The following is a 16,941-nucleotide window of genomic DNA, read 5'->3' as shown; positions in this document are numbered from 1 at the left end:
CCTGAGACACATCTCTGAGGCTGTCCTCACCTCTAATGGTGCAGAGAACTGCTTCCTCCCACAAGGCCTGGCAGTGAAAAGGGAGAATCAAGACTTCTCGCCCCCCCCCCCCTCCCCCCTTCCCTCATCTTTTTCCTGATTGTGGGTTTGGGTTTCCATTTCCAGTGGATCTAGAATACTCCTCATTTTCTTCTGTCCACCCGCTGAGTGAAATCCTGCCTGCTACTTCTAGTCATCTCATTAGCCTGAATCTTCTTCTTTTTTTCTATGTGGTGGTGGGAATTTCTCTGGCTGGGAAGAGAGTTCTAGGTCAGTTTTATATAATAACTAGGAGAAGGTGTCAGAGCTCTTAACTTTCCCTGCATTTTTTTTTCCTTCGTAACACCACACTGCTTTCTGATTATTAAGGCTCTGTCTGTGGAGTAAGACAAGTCTGGCATACAGAACAAAGGACAAAAAATTCAGTATTTCTGTACATCATGCAAACCTATGCTTTATGCCACAGTCACAAATCCCAGAAACACTGTATTTAATTGAACACTCCAAAAAACGGACCAGCAAAAGATTGAATGTACACATAGCCCTGAATTAAAATGAAAACACCAGAGATTCTATTTAAAAAAATAATCACCTGTATTCTTATTTTGAAATTTTTTTTTAATCAGCTGTAAGTAAAAATAAATTAATTAAAATAAAAACAAATCACGGTTGTCTGGCAGGCAACTTCCTTTCTTTCAGAAATGTCAGGGAATAATTAGTGGAGGAACTCTTCATTTATTTATTCAAATTTAGTTACATTTCAATTACTAAAACCTGCGGTCTGTTTGCATGGACCCAACACCAGAGCAGTTGGCAGCACTGGAGTCCGCAGCCCTTCCATGGCTGTCCCAAGGGTGGCCCCGGGGCGGTCACCCCGCACCAGGCCAGGCAACGGAGAAGGATGCACGAAGTGTCAGGAATGAGGGAAAACAATACAAAAAAACAACCAACTAACCAAACCAACCAACCAAACCCCCGCAAACACAGAAAAACCCGGGGACGTGTGGCAAAACCCGCAGCCCTGTAAGGCTGCGCTGCATCGCTCGGCGCTGGGAGCGAGTCCTGATTCACGCTCGGAGGGTTCTGAAAAATGACAAGTGGGAAGAATGTTTGGATTCCCCTCGGAAATCTTCCTTTTCATTGCACCCGAGCTAGAGCTGGGGCAGTCACCTCCCTGCCGTGCGCCGATCTAGAGGGCAAATAGAGCCGGAGCCGGAGCCGCCCCGCACCCGCACCCGCACCCGCAGGAGGGTGCCGGGGGGAGCGGGGCTGTGCAGGGCACCTGCCCGCGGGGGGCGGGCGCTCCCGCATTCTCCCGCCGCTGCGGCCCCCGCCCGCGCCCCGGGACCGGGCGAAGGCGGTTGCGGAGACCCTCCCATTGTCTGCTGCGGGGGGAGGCCGGGCGGAGGGGCCGGGCGGGGGATGGGGGGACCGGGCAGGGCCGCCCTCCGCAGGCTCATTGGCGGCCGCCGAACGCCGGTGCCTTAAATGTGGGGCTCGGCGGGGAGCGGTTCCATTGACAAAAGCGCGGCGGGGCGGGGCCGGGGCCGGGATGGGCGGGCGGGGGGCGGTGGCGGCCCTGGGGGCGCGGCGGAGGCTGCCGCAGGGCTGGCGGCGGGCAGGGCCGCAGCCCGCGCCCTGACGGCGGGGATCGGAGCGAGGCGAAGCGGCCGGCGCTGCGGGCAGGGCCGCGCTGCAGCGCGCAGGGGCGGCCGGCTCGTTCGGTGCCCGCTCCGCGGCGCGCAGAGCCGGAGAGGCGCAGGCACGGCGGTACCCGCCCCTTCTCCCCGCCGCCCTTCTCATCCCCGTCCATGGCGCTGAGCACCGCAGCCCCCCGCTCCGCACGTAAGTAAAAGCGGCCCCGCCGCGCCTTTGTGCGCGGCCCTGCCCGGCCCCGCCGCGGAGGAGGCGGCCCCGCCGCGCACCTGAGCCCTGGGGCTGCCCGGAGCTCCCACCCGGGTCCCGCTGCGCTGCGGCCGCCCGGGCGGGGAGGGCGGCCCGGGGAAGCCCCGCAAGCCGCCGCGGTTCTCTGCCCGCCGTAGCGCTGCGCTGTGCCGCGGGGGGGGCTGTGCCGGCCGGCCCCGGTGCGTCAGGGCGCTGCGCTCTGCCTTGTTCCTCGCAGGTGGCGGTGGAGCGGCCCGGCCCGGGCATGGACCGCGGTGACTTCCCCGGCCCGGGGGCAGCGGCGGCAGGCGCTGAAACCTCAGAGCTAATGGAAACTGGGGGCGATGCCAGATCGGCACCTCGGCGGGGAGGCAGAGGCGGCGGCGGTGGCCGTGGCGGGTTTCCAGCGACTGCCGAGCCCAGCGCTCCCCCGGCTGCGGAGACGAACATGAATATTGATGGACCCGGCGGTGGCGGGAGGAGCGGGGCGGCCGCGGCCGCTGCTGCTGCTGCAGTGCCGGGAGCCCCAGGAGCTGCCGCCCCGCCGCTCCGCGCACCCAGCTCCAGGGATCCCAAAATGGTCCATCAGCGGTTCCTGCGGCGGAGCGTGGTGGACTCGGACCAGGAGGAGCCCGCTTTCGACCTTCCCGAGTCAGAGCATCAGAGGAAAATTATCCTGCTCCCTAAAACCCGGAGGATAATTGCGGAGAGAGCCAAGGCAGGGCAGGGGGCCCCCGAGCAGGGGTCCCTGGGGGCCGAGCCTGCCGGAGCGCTGACGGCAGCGCCGGCCCCTGGCAGCGCCGCGGGGGCCGAGGAGCAGAGGGAAGCCGGGAAAGATGCGGAGAGGAAGGAGGCGTCGGATGCTTCCAAAGATCAGAGCAAGGCAAAGAAAGAGGAGCCCGAGGAGGAGGCCGATATGAAAGCGGTTGCCACTTCGCTGGATGGCAGGTTCCTAAAGTTTGATATTGAACTCGGGAGGGGATCCTTCAAAACGGTCTATAAGGGCCTGGACACCGAGACGTGGGTGGAAGTCGCGTGGTGTGAACTCCAGGTAAGCCGACCTGATCCTCCGGTGTCGTGTGGGTTTTTTATTTTTGCTTGGTTTGGGCTTTGGGGTTTTTTGGTTTTTTGTTTTTTGTTTTGTTTGTTTTGTTTTCGTTTTGGGTTTTTTTTTTTTTTCCTTTTGCTTTGTAAGCCTAAGACCGATGGCCACATGCCGGTGTCATCTCCAGGAGCTCAGCTTTGAGCAGCCTTTATAGTCACCATCGCTTAGTATCCAGTGTCTAACTATAGCGCAATATTCTCATTGGCTCCGAGTCTACCACCTTATGTACACTCCTCCCAGGCTTAACCCTCTCGGCCCCGGGATCTGCCTGCCGACCCTGGCGATGCTAACGTGGGTCCTGTCATATTGCATCAGAAGCTCCGGAGTCCCTATCCGGATGCACAAGGATGGCAATAAGAGCCACAGGGTGCTTCTCTCCTCCCCCTGCGCCGGCACTGCCAGAAAGCAGCAGCTCGGGGTAGCAGGAGTGGAGCAGAGTGTCTGGATTTTAAAAATACCAACAGGAATGAACTTGGAGTGCATTTCCAGGCCCTTTTGCTAGGAGCATAAATGCTTTTGTAAAGATGGAAGATCCGCAGCCCCCTGACCTGCTCTTTCCTCCCCTCTGGAGCTGGGGCTGTCACCAGCTTCTTGTGACTCAGATCTCTGACACCACCTCGATGCTTTCCTTTCTGTTTTTGGGTGCTATGAACTTTGAGCTTTGGTTAGCTCCCAGACCTGTTAATCCAAATGTCTTTTAAAAGGCATATTTTGAATAAAGGATCTGATTTGAGCTCTAGGCCTTTAGAGTGAAGTCATCCAGTTAATGTCTAAAGAAAGTGAAGGTGTTGATGCTGTCTTTTAGTGGTTTGGGACATAGCTGTTAGCCTTTTTTTGGAGATTTTTATATAATCACCTCTGTAAAAATGACAATAGTACATGTGTAATTTTTTTTTTTTCTGAAGCCTTTACCATGTTACTTGACTCGTTTCTGTTAGTGTCCATTTGAATGAGACCTATCCGAGAGAAAAACCCAACATGGATTTTATTATTTTTCTTAATCTGAGACACTCTAATTTTTGGTGGGAACTACAGGTTTTAACTCTCGCTGGCTGATTGAGTTTTATGGCCTAGGAGAGTATTTGAGAATAGCATCTAAATAATTTGATGTGATAAGCCCAAGTGGCTGATTATTTTTTAATGCTGGCCCAGTCTCTTTGTAAATCCCTCCCGGCTTCCTGGGATAGATGGAGATGGATCCACAGCCCCACCTTTATTCCCCTAACGATTTCATTACACAATATAATGGTTATTCACTGCAGCACCTCTTCCTTCCTTAGGAGAAGTATGGGGAGCACTTCTCGGGATTTTTTTAGGCGGAGGTGCAGAATGCAGGGGTCTGGGGCTGGGGGCACGGGGCTCATCCCCTCTGTAGGATCCTGGGGATCTCCTAGGGAACGGGAGAGCCTGTGGGATCACCAAAGGGATCTGAAGGAGAGGTGGGCGAGGCAGGTGGGCGAGCTGCTGGGGGGAAAACCTTGGGCCTGGTCTTTGTCTGGCTTCTGCCTCCAACCAAGTCCCCAGCATGCAAGGCTTTGACTTGGGCAACCTGGAATCTGGTTTGGATGGTGACTGGGATGCTGTGGGAAGGAAGGGTTGTCCAGAGGATGCTGTCCCCATGCCAGGCATTGTGGGGCCATCCCACTGGGCAGGAATTGGGCTGGTTACCCAAGTTGCAGGGGAATTGCAATGGATGTGTTTGCAACGTATTTTCTGTAACAGGAATACCTTTATTTGCCAAAAGTATTGGGAACACAGTGGACTCATATTTCAGTATTTGGGTCGTTTACACCTTAAGAAGAAGATTGGGAAGGGGAAATTGCAGTATGATGCTGACCTGGGGATTGGTTTTTATACTCGGTTGCATTTGTTTAGGAATTCTTAAACTGTGACTGCACGTGAAGAAATAATTTGTAATATAATCCCCTAATTCCTGCAAGTTTCCATTAAGCATCAGTTTAAAACAGCTCTGCTAGATTTTTTTGAGTTCTTAGGCCTGAGGCTGTGGAAAGAAAACTCCCCTACTTCTAGGGCTTCACACCAGTTTCTCTAAAGCAGTTGAATACTAAAGGAAGGTGCTGCTTGTCCCTAAAAACTGCTGTCTGCTCCCCCTGGGGAGCTGGAGGTGATGCCAGGGGCCAGGTAAGGTGAGCTGATATGTGAGTTCTGAAAGGGCAGTACCTGAGTCTAAATTGAGCAAGTTCAGCTGAATGACAAAAAGCTTTACTCACCGTGGGATTAATGCCTGCCCTTTTGGGATGAATTTGCATGAAGGAAGCATCAGGAGGAGGTGTGAATAGCTCTGTGTTATCTTGGGTTTTTGGCTTGCTGAGTACTTGAAATCAGTTTTACTGGGAAAGCATTCCTAAGATGCTGTTAAGTAAGCAGTGTCTGTATTCGGGGCATTTTGAAGATTTCTGTAAGTTGTGGTAGGTGGGTCCGGCCCCGTTTGCCTTTCTCTGGAGAAAGGTGGAGTTGGGATACACACCAGGCAATGGCAGGCACCATCACCATGCTGCTGGAGACAAAATGACTTCCTCTGCAGTCTCACACCATCAAAACCCTCCCTCACAGCCTTCTAAAAATTTATTTTTTAAAATGGCAACAAATTTGTCTTTTTTTCTGGAGATGCTCTTGTGGTTGTTAACTTCCAGAGCTGGGTAGTTAGAAGTGAAGAGTATCGAGGTTCCATGGTGGCATTAATCCTCTCTCCTTGCTCAGCACTTTTTCAGCCCAGTTGTGCTGTTGCCTGGGTGTCTGTCTCTTTGTCTGTACAAAGACCTTGTGAGCCATTCTTGTTCAGTGGCTTTATTTCACTGAAAAGATGGCTTTAGGGTTCAGAACCGAAATCATGACTTGGATTAGGGTAGGATCCAAATGCTAATCAAATATTTGGGGTTAGGCCTGCCTGCAGATGTGGAAGCTGCTGTCAGATTTGAGCTAGAAAATAAGTTTTTGTTCCTTGAAACAGGAGTACTGGAGCAGGATTAGCATGTCCTTGGAGTTTGGAAGGGATTGCAGCCTAAGGTTTTCAACAGCTATAATTAATTTTAATTGGTGGCACAGGATTGCTGTGTGGTGTAACAGTATTTCAGTGTTACACTCCTCACTGAAATGTTAGGTCATGAATAAGGAATATAGGCTGTTGCCAATCTGCTGCTGGTGAGCCAAATAATCTTTTTAGTTAGATAAATGGTTTTAAAATGCCCATCCTCTTCCCTTTGGGAACATGTAAGGAAACTGTAGAAGAGTCAGACCTGGGGCTGTCTCGAGTGCAAAGACCTCATTGTACTTCATGGTTCTCGCTTGGGTGGTAAATGCTGAGCTTCTGTTTGATTGTATTTAATTTTAGCTTCCTTTGTTGGAAATGAAGGGCTGGACTGTCTGGTCCTGCTGTTGCTGGAGTGGTGGGGTGAGAAGTGCATGCTTGGGAAACCAGGCTTTTTCCACTGGCTGCACAAGACTTCTCCAGTCTGTGTCGAGGTGCTCAGGTGGACACCGGTGTCTTCAGGATGCTCTGAAGGATGCTTCAGGGAGTCCCTGCTGCTCCCTGGGACAGAGCTCTGTCCAGGTGTGGGATGTTGGAGGTGTTTGGGGAATGATGCAAGAGTGAAGGATGGGCAGAGGTCAGTTGTGCTGCCCTGCCCATATAGCTGACATTAGAAATCAAAGGGATCAAAGTTGCTCTGCTTGTGTTTTTTAAATGGCAACTAAGCCAAGGTAAAAAACCACAACCAGACACTCTGCTCTACAGTGCAGCTTCTTACCCTACAGCTTTTCTGCCAAGGTTTTCCTACATATAGCTCTGTAGGGAAAAACTCAATTATCTTTTTAAGCTAAGTGTTTTACTTTGGTTTTATAGCACTTCTTTTTTATGTCATTGCAGCCTTGAAAAAAATCCAGAAGTGTGTCTTGATTGATTTGTTTTATCCATTGTATGTCTTGAGTCACTCATATTCAGGACTTTCCAATTTTTGGAGGGCACAGATCTTAACTGAAAAATGAAGTTCTAAAGTTTCCCAATATTTATTTGTTTCAAATGTAGTGATAGCTGTTTCAAGTAGTGAGAGCTGATAGTGTTTCAATTAGTGAGAGCTGACTGATTTTAATATGGCACAAATATTCTAGAAGCACCAGAAGAGATTAGTCCTTGTTTTAACTCAAGGTGAATAAAAAGGGTGTTTCAAATCATTGATGCTAGACCTATGTGGACTTAGAAATCTTTACTTCTAAGGCTGGTTATCCTTCCTTGAAGAAAAACTTGTAGTTTGTGGAGGAAAGAGAGAAAAGCATGCAGCTTACTTCCAAGTGTGATAATTTATGGATGAGAGAAAGCAATGATGTCTGTGTAATAAAAATTACATTTTAAGTGGTGTTTTCCATCTTACAGCCATTTAGACAATTTGTGATAGTTGTCCATGGCTCAGATGATTTTGTGTAAGTAGAGACTTTTGTGTGGTTAAAGTGGGAGCCTGGAAAATGGGCAGTGCTAGAGCAAGTTCACTTTGTTCTAGCTGGCAAGTCACTCCTGGCAAAATTAAACTGGTACGTGGAAAGAGAAGGGTGCTTTGTGCCCCTGTATTACGAATCCAGGGAATTCCTGGATTTTGGGGATTTTCACTGGCTTTTGTTAGTGTTGTTTGCTGACAGCATTCACCTGATGTCAAAATAGCAGCTGGTTACTATCTGTAATGTTAATTTATTGGTTGGGTCAACTTTCTAGTGTAAATGAACAGAATAATTTAGAAAATGGGTTTGGAAGAAGAAAGGTGGGAAACTGTATCTGAAAGCTTGAACCTGAGACTCTGGTGTGCTCTCATTAATTTAACCCCAACTAACTTTGTTTTGAGTTAATTCTTGAGATAGTGACTTGTGTTGAAATGCAAACAATTGGTTTGTCTCTGCCTCAGGGTGTCAATATCAAACCCTGTGCTGGATCCCTGGTGTTTGTTAGGGGAGCCCTGACATGGAGGAGCAGGATAGGGATACAGCAGGGAACTATTAATAGACATCTTCTCTAGTTCAGTAAATGAAATGGAGCTGGGTCAGACTTCAGATTCTGCCTTTGAATCAAATAAAACTCCCTTCTTTTGCTTTTGAGTGCATTTAGTTATGTGCTCTTTCAGTCCTTGTTGAACTCCTCAGGTTAGATGCCTGGGGTCCAGTTGCCAGAAGAAGAAACGACTTGAAATAAAACCCAGACTTGGTGTGAAGGATATTTCTGGTGCCTTGGGTCATCTCTTGTCCACAGCTGACAGGGTTGATGCTCAAGTGCAGGCATTGCTAAGCTGACAGCATGGACCTGTTGGGGTGTTGGGGTGTACCAGGGGCTGCAGGAAGCTCGGTGGTGCTGGTACTGATGGGCTGAAAGGGCAGCAAGAGCAATTCACCTGTTGGCTGCTGGGGTTACCAGGAATTTTGTGTGTTCTGAGAGACAGAGGTGTTGCACGGGTGGGGAAAGGTGGATGGGGTGAGGACAGGTATGGGGGGATTGGTGAGGAAGTGATTGATGGGTCTGACCTTTCAGGAGCCCCAGGAAGGGTGGGTTTGGGGTTGAGTTCTGACAAGAGTTTGATCCAACTCTGATCAGGGCAAGTGGCTTTTAGACTTGCTGTGACAGTGCCAGCAGCAGGATCCTTACCTGCATGCTCAGGAGGTTCTGTGGTAGAAGACAAAGATAAGGTAAATATTGATGCTCCAGAGAACAGTAGGCATAAGAAAGGCAGCCAAAGGCATGTCAGGTGAGATGTGTGACACTTGGCAATCCTGTTGAAAGAGACATCTTTCATTGCTCTGAAATAGGAAGGGTTTCTGCGAACAGTGTTTGGAGGTTGTTGAAAATGGTCATGAAAAAGCAGAACTAGTTTTCCTCATTTAAGTTTGTACATGTGAAATTGAATTTACATCTGGAAATGCATTATTTCCCTGAAGTGACACTGGCTTCCTAGAAAACATGAGGGCTATCCTGATGTTGATTTTTGGTGTGCTTGAATTGGCCTTGGCAAGGAAGGGAGGGGAGAGTTGGGATTTTTTTTTTCTGCTGAGTTGAGAAGTTATCTAGAAGCAGTGTCTTGATGCTCCTCTGTATCCCTGAAATGGAGGAACTGACTCACTGTTTTCCTACTGACCTTCTGCTTCCCTGGAAGTGTGAAGCACTCTGCCTCTGCCAGGGGCTGGGTGTGCACTTACCTTCTCTCCAGCATCTCAAACAATGATGGCTGCAGCATCTCTATGGAGTGTGGACCAGGTGTTACAGCTGCATGCTGGCAGATCCTTTCAAATTTCTGCTGTATCTGGTGTGATGGGTTTTCTTTCTATTTAGAGACAGAGAGGGAGAAAAGAGTCTTGACTCCTCTTTGCCTTCATTTTACTTCTGCAGATCAAATGGGAAAAAGGCTTTGGTGGTCAGTTGGTGAAAGTGTGAGCTGTTTGGTCTGTAAAAAAGGTGTCCCCCCCTCATTCTCTGTACTTTTCCTTCCAAGCAAAGGTATTTCTTTAGATCTCTCTTTCCAGTTTCCATATAAACCAGAAAATGGTCAGTTTCATGTATTAGATTGGTGCCTTGCAATGGAACGGGCTGATCTCCAATCCATAAAGTCAGCTTCCCACAAAAATCTCAAAAAATCCCAAAAAATCTCATTGCCCTTCAAAGGAATCAAATCCATACCTCCTTGTGGCATGGTGTTTATTCAGAACAGCTTGCTGGGTGGGAATTTAGTCCCTTCTGAGTTAGCTTGGGTGCTCCTGAGCTGTTCTTCTGACTTTCTTCCTGCAGATGCTCATGTGCATGCAAAGGACACGGAATTTGGTGCACGAAGGGGATCACAGATCCTGTGTCTCCCATGATCACCTTTCTTGGGGACACGGTGGAAAAACTTGGGGAACATCTTAGTTGCCATCTGTGGGTATTGGTGAACTTGGGCTGTAAATCTGCTGGCAAGAAATGTCTGCCAGGGACTTCCCAGGGTGACTGTGTTGTTGGTTAGCAGTGACTCCAGGTGTGTGTGGATCTCCCTCCTGCTCAATCCCAGAAAGGAAAAATAGGTAAACTCATAACTCTACTAATCTTGAATTTTATTTTTGAAAGATGGTTCCTCTCAGGTATGAATGGTCTTGTGTACCTGGGGTTTCAGTTCACCACCACCCCAACAAGGCTTTTTTTTTTTTTTTTTTTTAAATAAACCAAACAATTACTGCCCCTACTAAATATTCTCTCCCCTCTCTAAGCCCACTGTGGCTACAGCATTATTCCAAATCAGCACATTCCTGGAGCTGCTGGGATTTCTTCTCTCCCTCTCCAGAATCTTCCATTCAAGTGCTTACACACTGTCATTTGTCTCAGGTGTCACTGTGTGCACAGGCAGATTTTAATAAGTGATTTATTGGAAAATAATTCTGCTGTAGTGTGTTAATACAGCATGTTGGCTGTATGATATGGTGCTTAAATATGGGGTGGGATCGATGGGGTGGTTAAATATGGGGTGGGTAAAATGAAATGCCATATGATGGAAAGATACAGGGTGCTTAAACTATTGAGGAAGGAGTAACTTAAAACCTAATACCTTCTGTTCTTCAGTTGTTTGCTACAGAGGGATACAAAACACTTATTCATGAACTCTGAGAAAAAAAGATAGTAGAATGCAGGCTCAAATAACATCAAGGTTTTTTATTGGGCCATTTTTTGTGAATTCAATTTGATCTTCATTCCTGACGTCTTAAAGGAAAATTAAACATGGTTTAAGCAGTGTTTGATCGTGTTATGAATCTCTGTAACACTTTTGCATCAAAATTAACTTATTTTGTATCGTTAGGGAGGTAAACTTCAGTGGTTTCATTTCTAGTTTTTTTCTGAGAAAATGAAGAGGAAATGGACATTTTTTTCTTACATGTTAGTTGTTTTGGTTTTTTTTTTTAAGTGCCTTTTGTTGTTTGGTTTTTTTTTGGGGGGGAGGGTGGGAAGCTGTATTGTAGTTGGTTATGAAAACTACCAACTCACCTTTCCAGATTCTGAACATCCAGCTTGTAGTCCAGCTTTCCTCCAAACTACTTAAAGGCATTTTGTTTCATCTTAACCCACAGAATCTAAATGTAAATCTGTATGGATGGTGGCTGACCTGTTTGGTTTGTTCCTAGCTAACTTTAGGCTTTTGGGGAACTCTCTTAGCTTTTCCAGTAACTATTTAGCAAAGTATGGGCCTTAATAGATGATAGTTCTGTCTGTGTTCCCTGTATTAGCAGGGCTTGTCCAAGTGCCATCACCTGCATGAAACATCATAAAACTGAACAGATGTGAGAAAGTTGTGGTTTTTCTTTAGCTAATTAACACAAATTTGTTTGTATCCTATCCAATAAGGTTTTATTCAAAAGAACAAATGCCACTTGGTTGCTTCCTCTGTTGAGAACTGAGTATTTACTTTACAAAAGTTCCATGAACCAGGCATTGCCTACAATTGCTGTTCCTTTCTTTTGCTGTCTTGTGCTTGAAGGATTAAAATTATAGTGTTTATTTCAGATTTTGTACAAAAGCAGATTTTTCACATTGCTTTCCCTGATGCTGTCTGGATTTTTTCAGCTAGAGCCACGTTTTTGGGTGACCCATTGTACTCACTGGAGCTGATACAGCTGTGGTGGTTGACTGAGCAGAATCAATTCTGTTCTATTAAAATAGAACAGTGCAGGGGGGAGGAATCACTAAATTTCCTGTGTATCTGTTTGCTGCAGCTCTCTGCTCTGCTGAAACCTTTGGAAATATCTAGATGTTGTAAAACTGATTGCAGAGAGGTTTGTTTTGTTGAAGGCTTTGCTGATTAATTAAGGAAAATTACCATAGTTATGTGAATTGGAACTTACTTTGCTTCTCTATAAATATTAGTGTCTGTTTTAAGACTGTAGATGATAAGGCACTAATAAAATGGACTTGCTTTTCTCTCCATGACAATAAGACTTATTGCTTTTGATTACTAATGGAGGATGAGAATACTTCCTTTGGGAAGCACCCATGGGTGGTTTGCCTGTATTTAATATTTGTGCATATATAAAAAATGGTTAATATAAGAGGAGAAAAATACACAACTCCTTGTATTAAGCCATGGTATATAGGGTTAAATAAACAATTCAGAATGACCTAGAATGGTTGCTTATAGCCCATCAGTGCTTCTGGCTCTTCAGGTAACCTTCTCTCTGGTGTGGTGTGTTTTGCACATGCTCCTGGGGATGCAGCATCAGCCCTTGCTGCCCTCCAGGCTTCTCATTTCATTTTTCACAGGCTGTAATAACATGTGCAGCATCTTTCCTTGACCTTAATGAATTTAACAAGTCCTTGTGGCAGCTCAGCCCAGCTGCAGCCTGTGATCTCCAGGAGCTTTTCCAGCACAGGCAGATGAGTGAGGGGAAAGAATATGGGGTGACATTTGGGAGTTATTTGGATGGTAAGGACCTTGTTATTTTGAAGCTCTTGTGACACTGTTCCAGGAAACAAATTGGGATTTTTTTTTTTTTTTTTTTTCATTCTGTGACTTTCCCTCTGAGAAAGTGAGAGAAGCTCCTGGTGGTAATCTGCTGGCCCTCAGATACATGGCAGACTCTTGAGGACTGAAACAAGTTTGAGCTATAAATTTTTCCAAGCCTCCAAGAACTTCTGAGCCCCGTTGGTATCAGGTAGCAGTGATCACTTGGTCTTTAAATAGCAAACTTGCTTTGGAGTCTCCATTTCAGACCTTAAGCTGGTTTCAGACCCACCTCAAGAAGCAGCTGGAGAGAACTTGGGCATCTGTAAAGACAGATTTTCTGTAAAGACAGAGTGCAGTGGTGCCCTGTGCTCAGGTGTGCTGCAAGGGACTCAAGGGAGCATCGTGTGGATGGAGAAGGCTCCATCACCATCACTCCATCTTCAGGCACATGGACTGGCTTGGGAGGGAGGTGAGACCTGTGGCTAAGCACCTGGTGCATCCAGCAAGCTCTGGTGTTTCCTCTTGGGATTAACTTCTTAGCTGAGAATGGAAGAATCTCCTTCTTGGAGGCAGGAAGTTTGCAGGAGGGGTGCTCCTCACCCTTCCCTGAGCTGCAAATGCAGTACCTGAGAGGCTTTGGCAAAGGCTGTTTCAGGTGGAAATGGGAATTTGGAATGGATCTGCCCTGTTCCTTAAGTCCTTTGGTCTAAGCATTGCCAGCATGGGAGGGGAGATGGGCAACACCTCTTCCAGCTGCCACATCCAGGTGCCATCACTCAGCTCTTTTAGGGTCTGGTGGGTGTGCTCTGCAGGTGTCTCCTGGCTTCAGTTATTTCAGGAGTGTGTTCCCTGTTCATTTTTGGGTCCCAGCTCTGTTTATCTGCAAAATGGGCACTGACCTAAGCTAAGGCTGAGGCTGTTTGGGGTGTATGTAGGAGACCTCAGCTTCTTCACCAGAGCCACGGTGCCTCGCTGTGCTGGCTGCTGGAGGGGTGGGTGTCAGAGCCACAAGTCTTTTCAGAAAAGTGCATTTGGACCCAATGCTGAATTCTGTGCTGAATCCCATGCCTTATTGCTATAGTCTCATGTTAAGCCAAGGGGATGGATTCTAACCTGAGTCAAGATCCTCTGATGAAGGCACCCTGTGGTTTCCTCCAGGCTGTAGACAACTCTCTGAATCCTTCCATGCAAAGTATAGAAGTATAGAAGAAAGTATAGAAGTAAGTATACTTCTATATACTCCTCAAAGTATAGAAGAAAGAAACTCAGCAAATATCTGTAGCTGGGCAAGGAAAAATGAAGCAAAGCTTCTTTTTGCTCTCTGGAGTTCTCTTCTGTGGTTTGAGGGAGGTTCAGAAGAGCCTTGTGCTCACTCTCATGTGTCTTTAACTGCAAACTCCTCCATGGGTGAAGTGGCACTTGAGATGATGGAATCAGTTGGACTTGATGCTCTTTCAAGGTTGTCTCCAACCCCTAACATTCTGAGATTTAAAAGCAGGGGGGATGTAGATTGACTTTGGCCACACTAATATCTGTGGTTTTCTTACCTTTTTTTTTTTTTTTTAAATGTTGCTGCATGGTGACTCAGTTTATAAGCAGGGTGCTGGTGAGTGTGGTCTGTGTTGGAGGGGATCTCAGCATGAAACTGGAGGGTCTGTGGTCAGGGGGTGAGATTTGCCTGAGGAGTGTAACAGAAAATATACCAGGGGCTGGCCTGGGACCTGAGGAAGGAACTGGTGTCACTGCTGAATGCCAGGGCTGTGACTGGTCCTGGCCTGGTTTTCTTCCAGGCTAGAGCAGGATTAACCAGGCTGGCTCCTCACCCTGTTCCTGCATTTCTGTGAGCATGTGGTTGCCAAGCCCCTCTCCATGATAACCCGAAAGTCCTGGCAGTCAGGTGAAGCCCCTGGTGACAGAGGAAGGGGAACATCACACCCATTTTTAAAAGGGGTAGAAAGGAGGAGCCTGAGAACTACTACCTGCCAGCCTCACCTCTGTGCCTGGGAAGATCATGGAATGATCATGGAACAAATCCTCCTAGAAGCTGTGCAGAGGTACCTGGGGGACAGGGAGGTAATGGGAGAGAGCCAGCATGGCTTTACCCAGGGACAAATCCTGCCTGGCCAGCCCTGTGGCTTTCTGCTATGGAGTGACTCCATCAGTTGACAAGGGAAAAGCAGTGGATGTCACCTCTCTGGAGTTCTGCAAAGCCTTTGGCACAGAACCCCACAATATCCTGCTCAGCAAGTTGGAGAGATATGGATTTGATGGGTGGGCTGTTCAGTGGATAAGGAACTGGCTGGATGGGTGCATGCAGGGAATGGTGGCCAGTGAGTGGCTCAAAGTCCAGATGGCAACCAGTGCCAAGTGGTGTCCCTCAGGGTTCAGCACTGGGACCTGTACTGCTCAGTGTTTTTATCAGCAACACAGACAGCAGGACTGGGTGCCCCATCAGCAGGTTTGCAGCTGACACTGAGCTGAGTGGTGCTGTCAATGAGCCAGAGGGATGGGATGTCATCCAGAGGGATCTGCACAAACTGGAGAGGTGGGTCCAGGTGAACATCATGAGGTTCAGCAAGACCACATCCTTCACCTGGGTCAGAACAATCCTCACTGTCAGTATGGGCTTGGGGATGAGGTTTTAGCAAGCATCCCTGCAGAACAGGACCTGGGGATGCTGGACATGAGCCAGCAGTGTGTGCTTGCAGCCCAGAAGGCCCATGGCATCCTGGCTGCATCAGAAGTGTGGCCAGCAGATGGAGAGAGGGGATTCTGCCACTTTGCTCTGGTCAGATCTCAGCTGGAGTTCTGCATCCAGCTCTGGGGTTCTTGATGCAGGAAGGCCATGGACCTGGTGGCTACAGAAATGCTCATGGGGCTGGAAGATGGAAAACCCCTGGTATAGAGCCAGGCTGAGGGCTCTGGGGGTGTTCAGCCTGGAGAAGAGGAGGCTCTGGGGAGGCTTAATAGTGACCTTCCAGTGTCTGAAGGGCTACAGGAAGGCTGGAGAGGGACTGTGTGCAGGGGCCTGGAGTGACAGGATGAGGGGCAATGGTTTAAAATTAGAGAGTAGATTTAGAGAGGATGTTAGGAGGAGGTTCTTTGCCATGAGGGCAGTGGAACAATGGCACAGGGTGCCCAGGGAGGTGGTTGAAGCCTCATCCCTGGAGATGTTCAAGGTGAGGCTTGAGGAGGCTCTGAGCACCCTGATCTGGGTGAGGGTGTCCCTGATACTGCAGGGCTTGGACTGGGTGACCTTTGGAGGCCCTTCCAACCCAAATTATTCTGTGATTTTTAGGGAGGCCTTATTAAAAGCGGATGCTACTTTACAAAAATGTTCCAGTGGGTTTTTAACAATCACAGAATCCCAGACTGGTTTGGGTTGGAAGGGACCTTAAAGCTCCTCCATTCCCACCCCCTGCCATGGTCAGGGACACCTCCCCCAGCCCAGGGTGCTCCAAGCCCCATCCAGCCTGGGCTGAGACACTGCCAGGGATGGGGCAGCCACAGCTTCTCTGGGAAACCTGGCACAGGGGCTCAGCACCCTCACAGGAGAGAATTTTTTCTAAATGTCTAACATAAATCTCCCCTTTGGAAGTTTTAAACCATTTCCCCTTCTCTTCTCACTTCATACCTGTGCAAAAAGCCCTACCCCAGCTTTCTTGTAGGGCCCCTCAGGTTATTTGAAAGTCACCTCGGAGCCTCTGCTCCTCCAGGCTGTTAAATCTTCTCATTCTTCCTCTTCCCTGTCCTCCACCACCTCTCAAAAGTTACAAGGACAGGGTCATTTTAATGCCATCTGCACTGCCACAGGGTGTACACAAAGACACAGCTTCTCTTTCTGTATCCCTTTCTTCAGACAGTCACATGAAATTATCTTCCCTGATTGACCTCACAAGATGCTGTTGGTTGCACCCAGGAGCCTTCATCTGCCCCAGGGTGTTCTGCATTGTGCAGCAATGAGCATTTCATTCCCAGGCAGCTGCAGCAGCTTCTGCTCTGATCAAAAACCCTGATGGACCTGAGATCCAGATCAGAATTTGCAGAGAAATAAAGGAAATCGAGGCAGCACCTAGTGGGGTGGGATGAGAAGGTGTTTTATGACCTAATGTGGAAGAATTGTTGGTTTCTGGTTTGCAGCAGTGACTGAAGGGTGTAGGGTCAGACTGCCCTAATTCTGATGTTGCAGTCAATGATCTCCCAGTCCAGGTGCTGGGAATGCTTTCTTATTTGTTTCTTAAGAAAGACTTTTGATAAAGTCTCTATTTTGTGCTTTATTTGTGAACCCAGTTGCGCTGCCTCTGACTGTTACAGCTGAAATTGTAATTTATGAGTTCTGTTAGAAAAGGGAAAAAAGCCATTAAAACATTTTTATTGAGGTAATTCTTGTGTGTAGAAAGAGGCAGCTCTAATTTCTAATGAACTGTGTGACCTTTGTACCTTTAAAGTTATATAGTGTGTATT

General features: G+C 48.0%; 1 protein-coding gene across 11 annotated transcripts in view; it reads left to right on the top strand.

The window, feature by feature from the left end:
• The first annotated feature begins 1,602 nt into the window (after window positions 1–1,602).
• Window positions 1,603–16,941, top strand: part of WNK2 (WNK lysine deficient protein kinase 2) — a 117,126-nt gene continuing 101,787 nt past the window's right edge. For 8 of the 11 annotated variants that reach the window (XM_071755331.1, XM_071755335.1, XM_071755333.1 and 5 more), the window contains exons 1-2: window positions 1,604–1,884; window positions 2,162–2,974. In XM_071755331.1, coding sequence (XP_071611432.1) covers window positions 2,189–2,974 — 786 coding nt within the window. In that variant the 5' untranslated portion in view covers window positions 1,604–1,884; window positions 2,162–2,188. Of the gene's footprint in view, window positions 1,885–2,161; window positions 2,975–16,941 lie in introns of all 11 variants that reach the window. The other 3 variants (XM_071755334.1, XM_071755332.1, XM_071755329.1) reach the window with 2 other exon arrangements.

The sequence above is a fragment of the Heliangelus exortis genome, chromosome 12, assembly GCF_036169615.1.
Source record: "Heliangelus exortis chromosome 12, bHelExo1.hap1, whole genome shotgun sequence".
In the NCBI taxonomy this organism is placed as follows: Eukaryota; Metazoa; Chordata; class Aves; order Apodiformes; family Trochilidae; genus Heliangelus; species Heliangelus exortis.
This window is presented reverse-complemented; position numbering and strand designations above follow the sequence as displayed.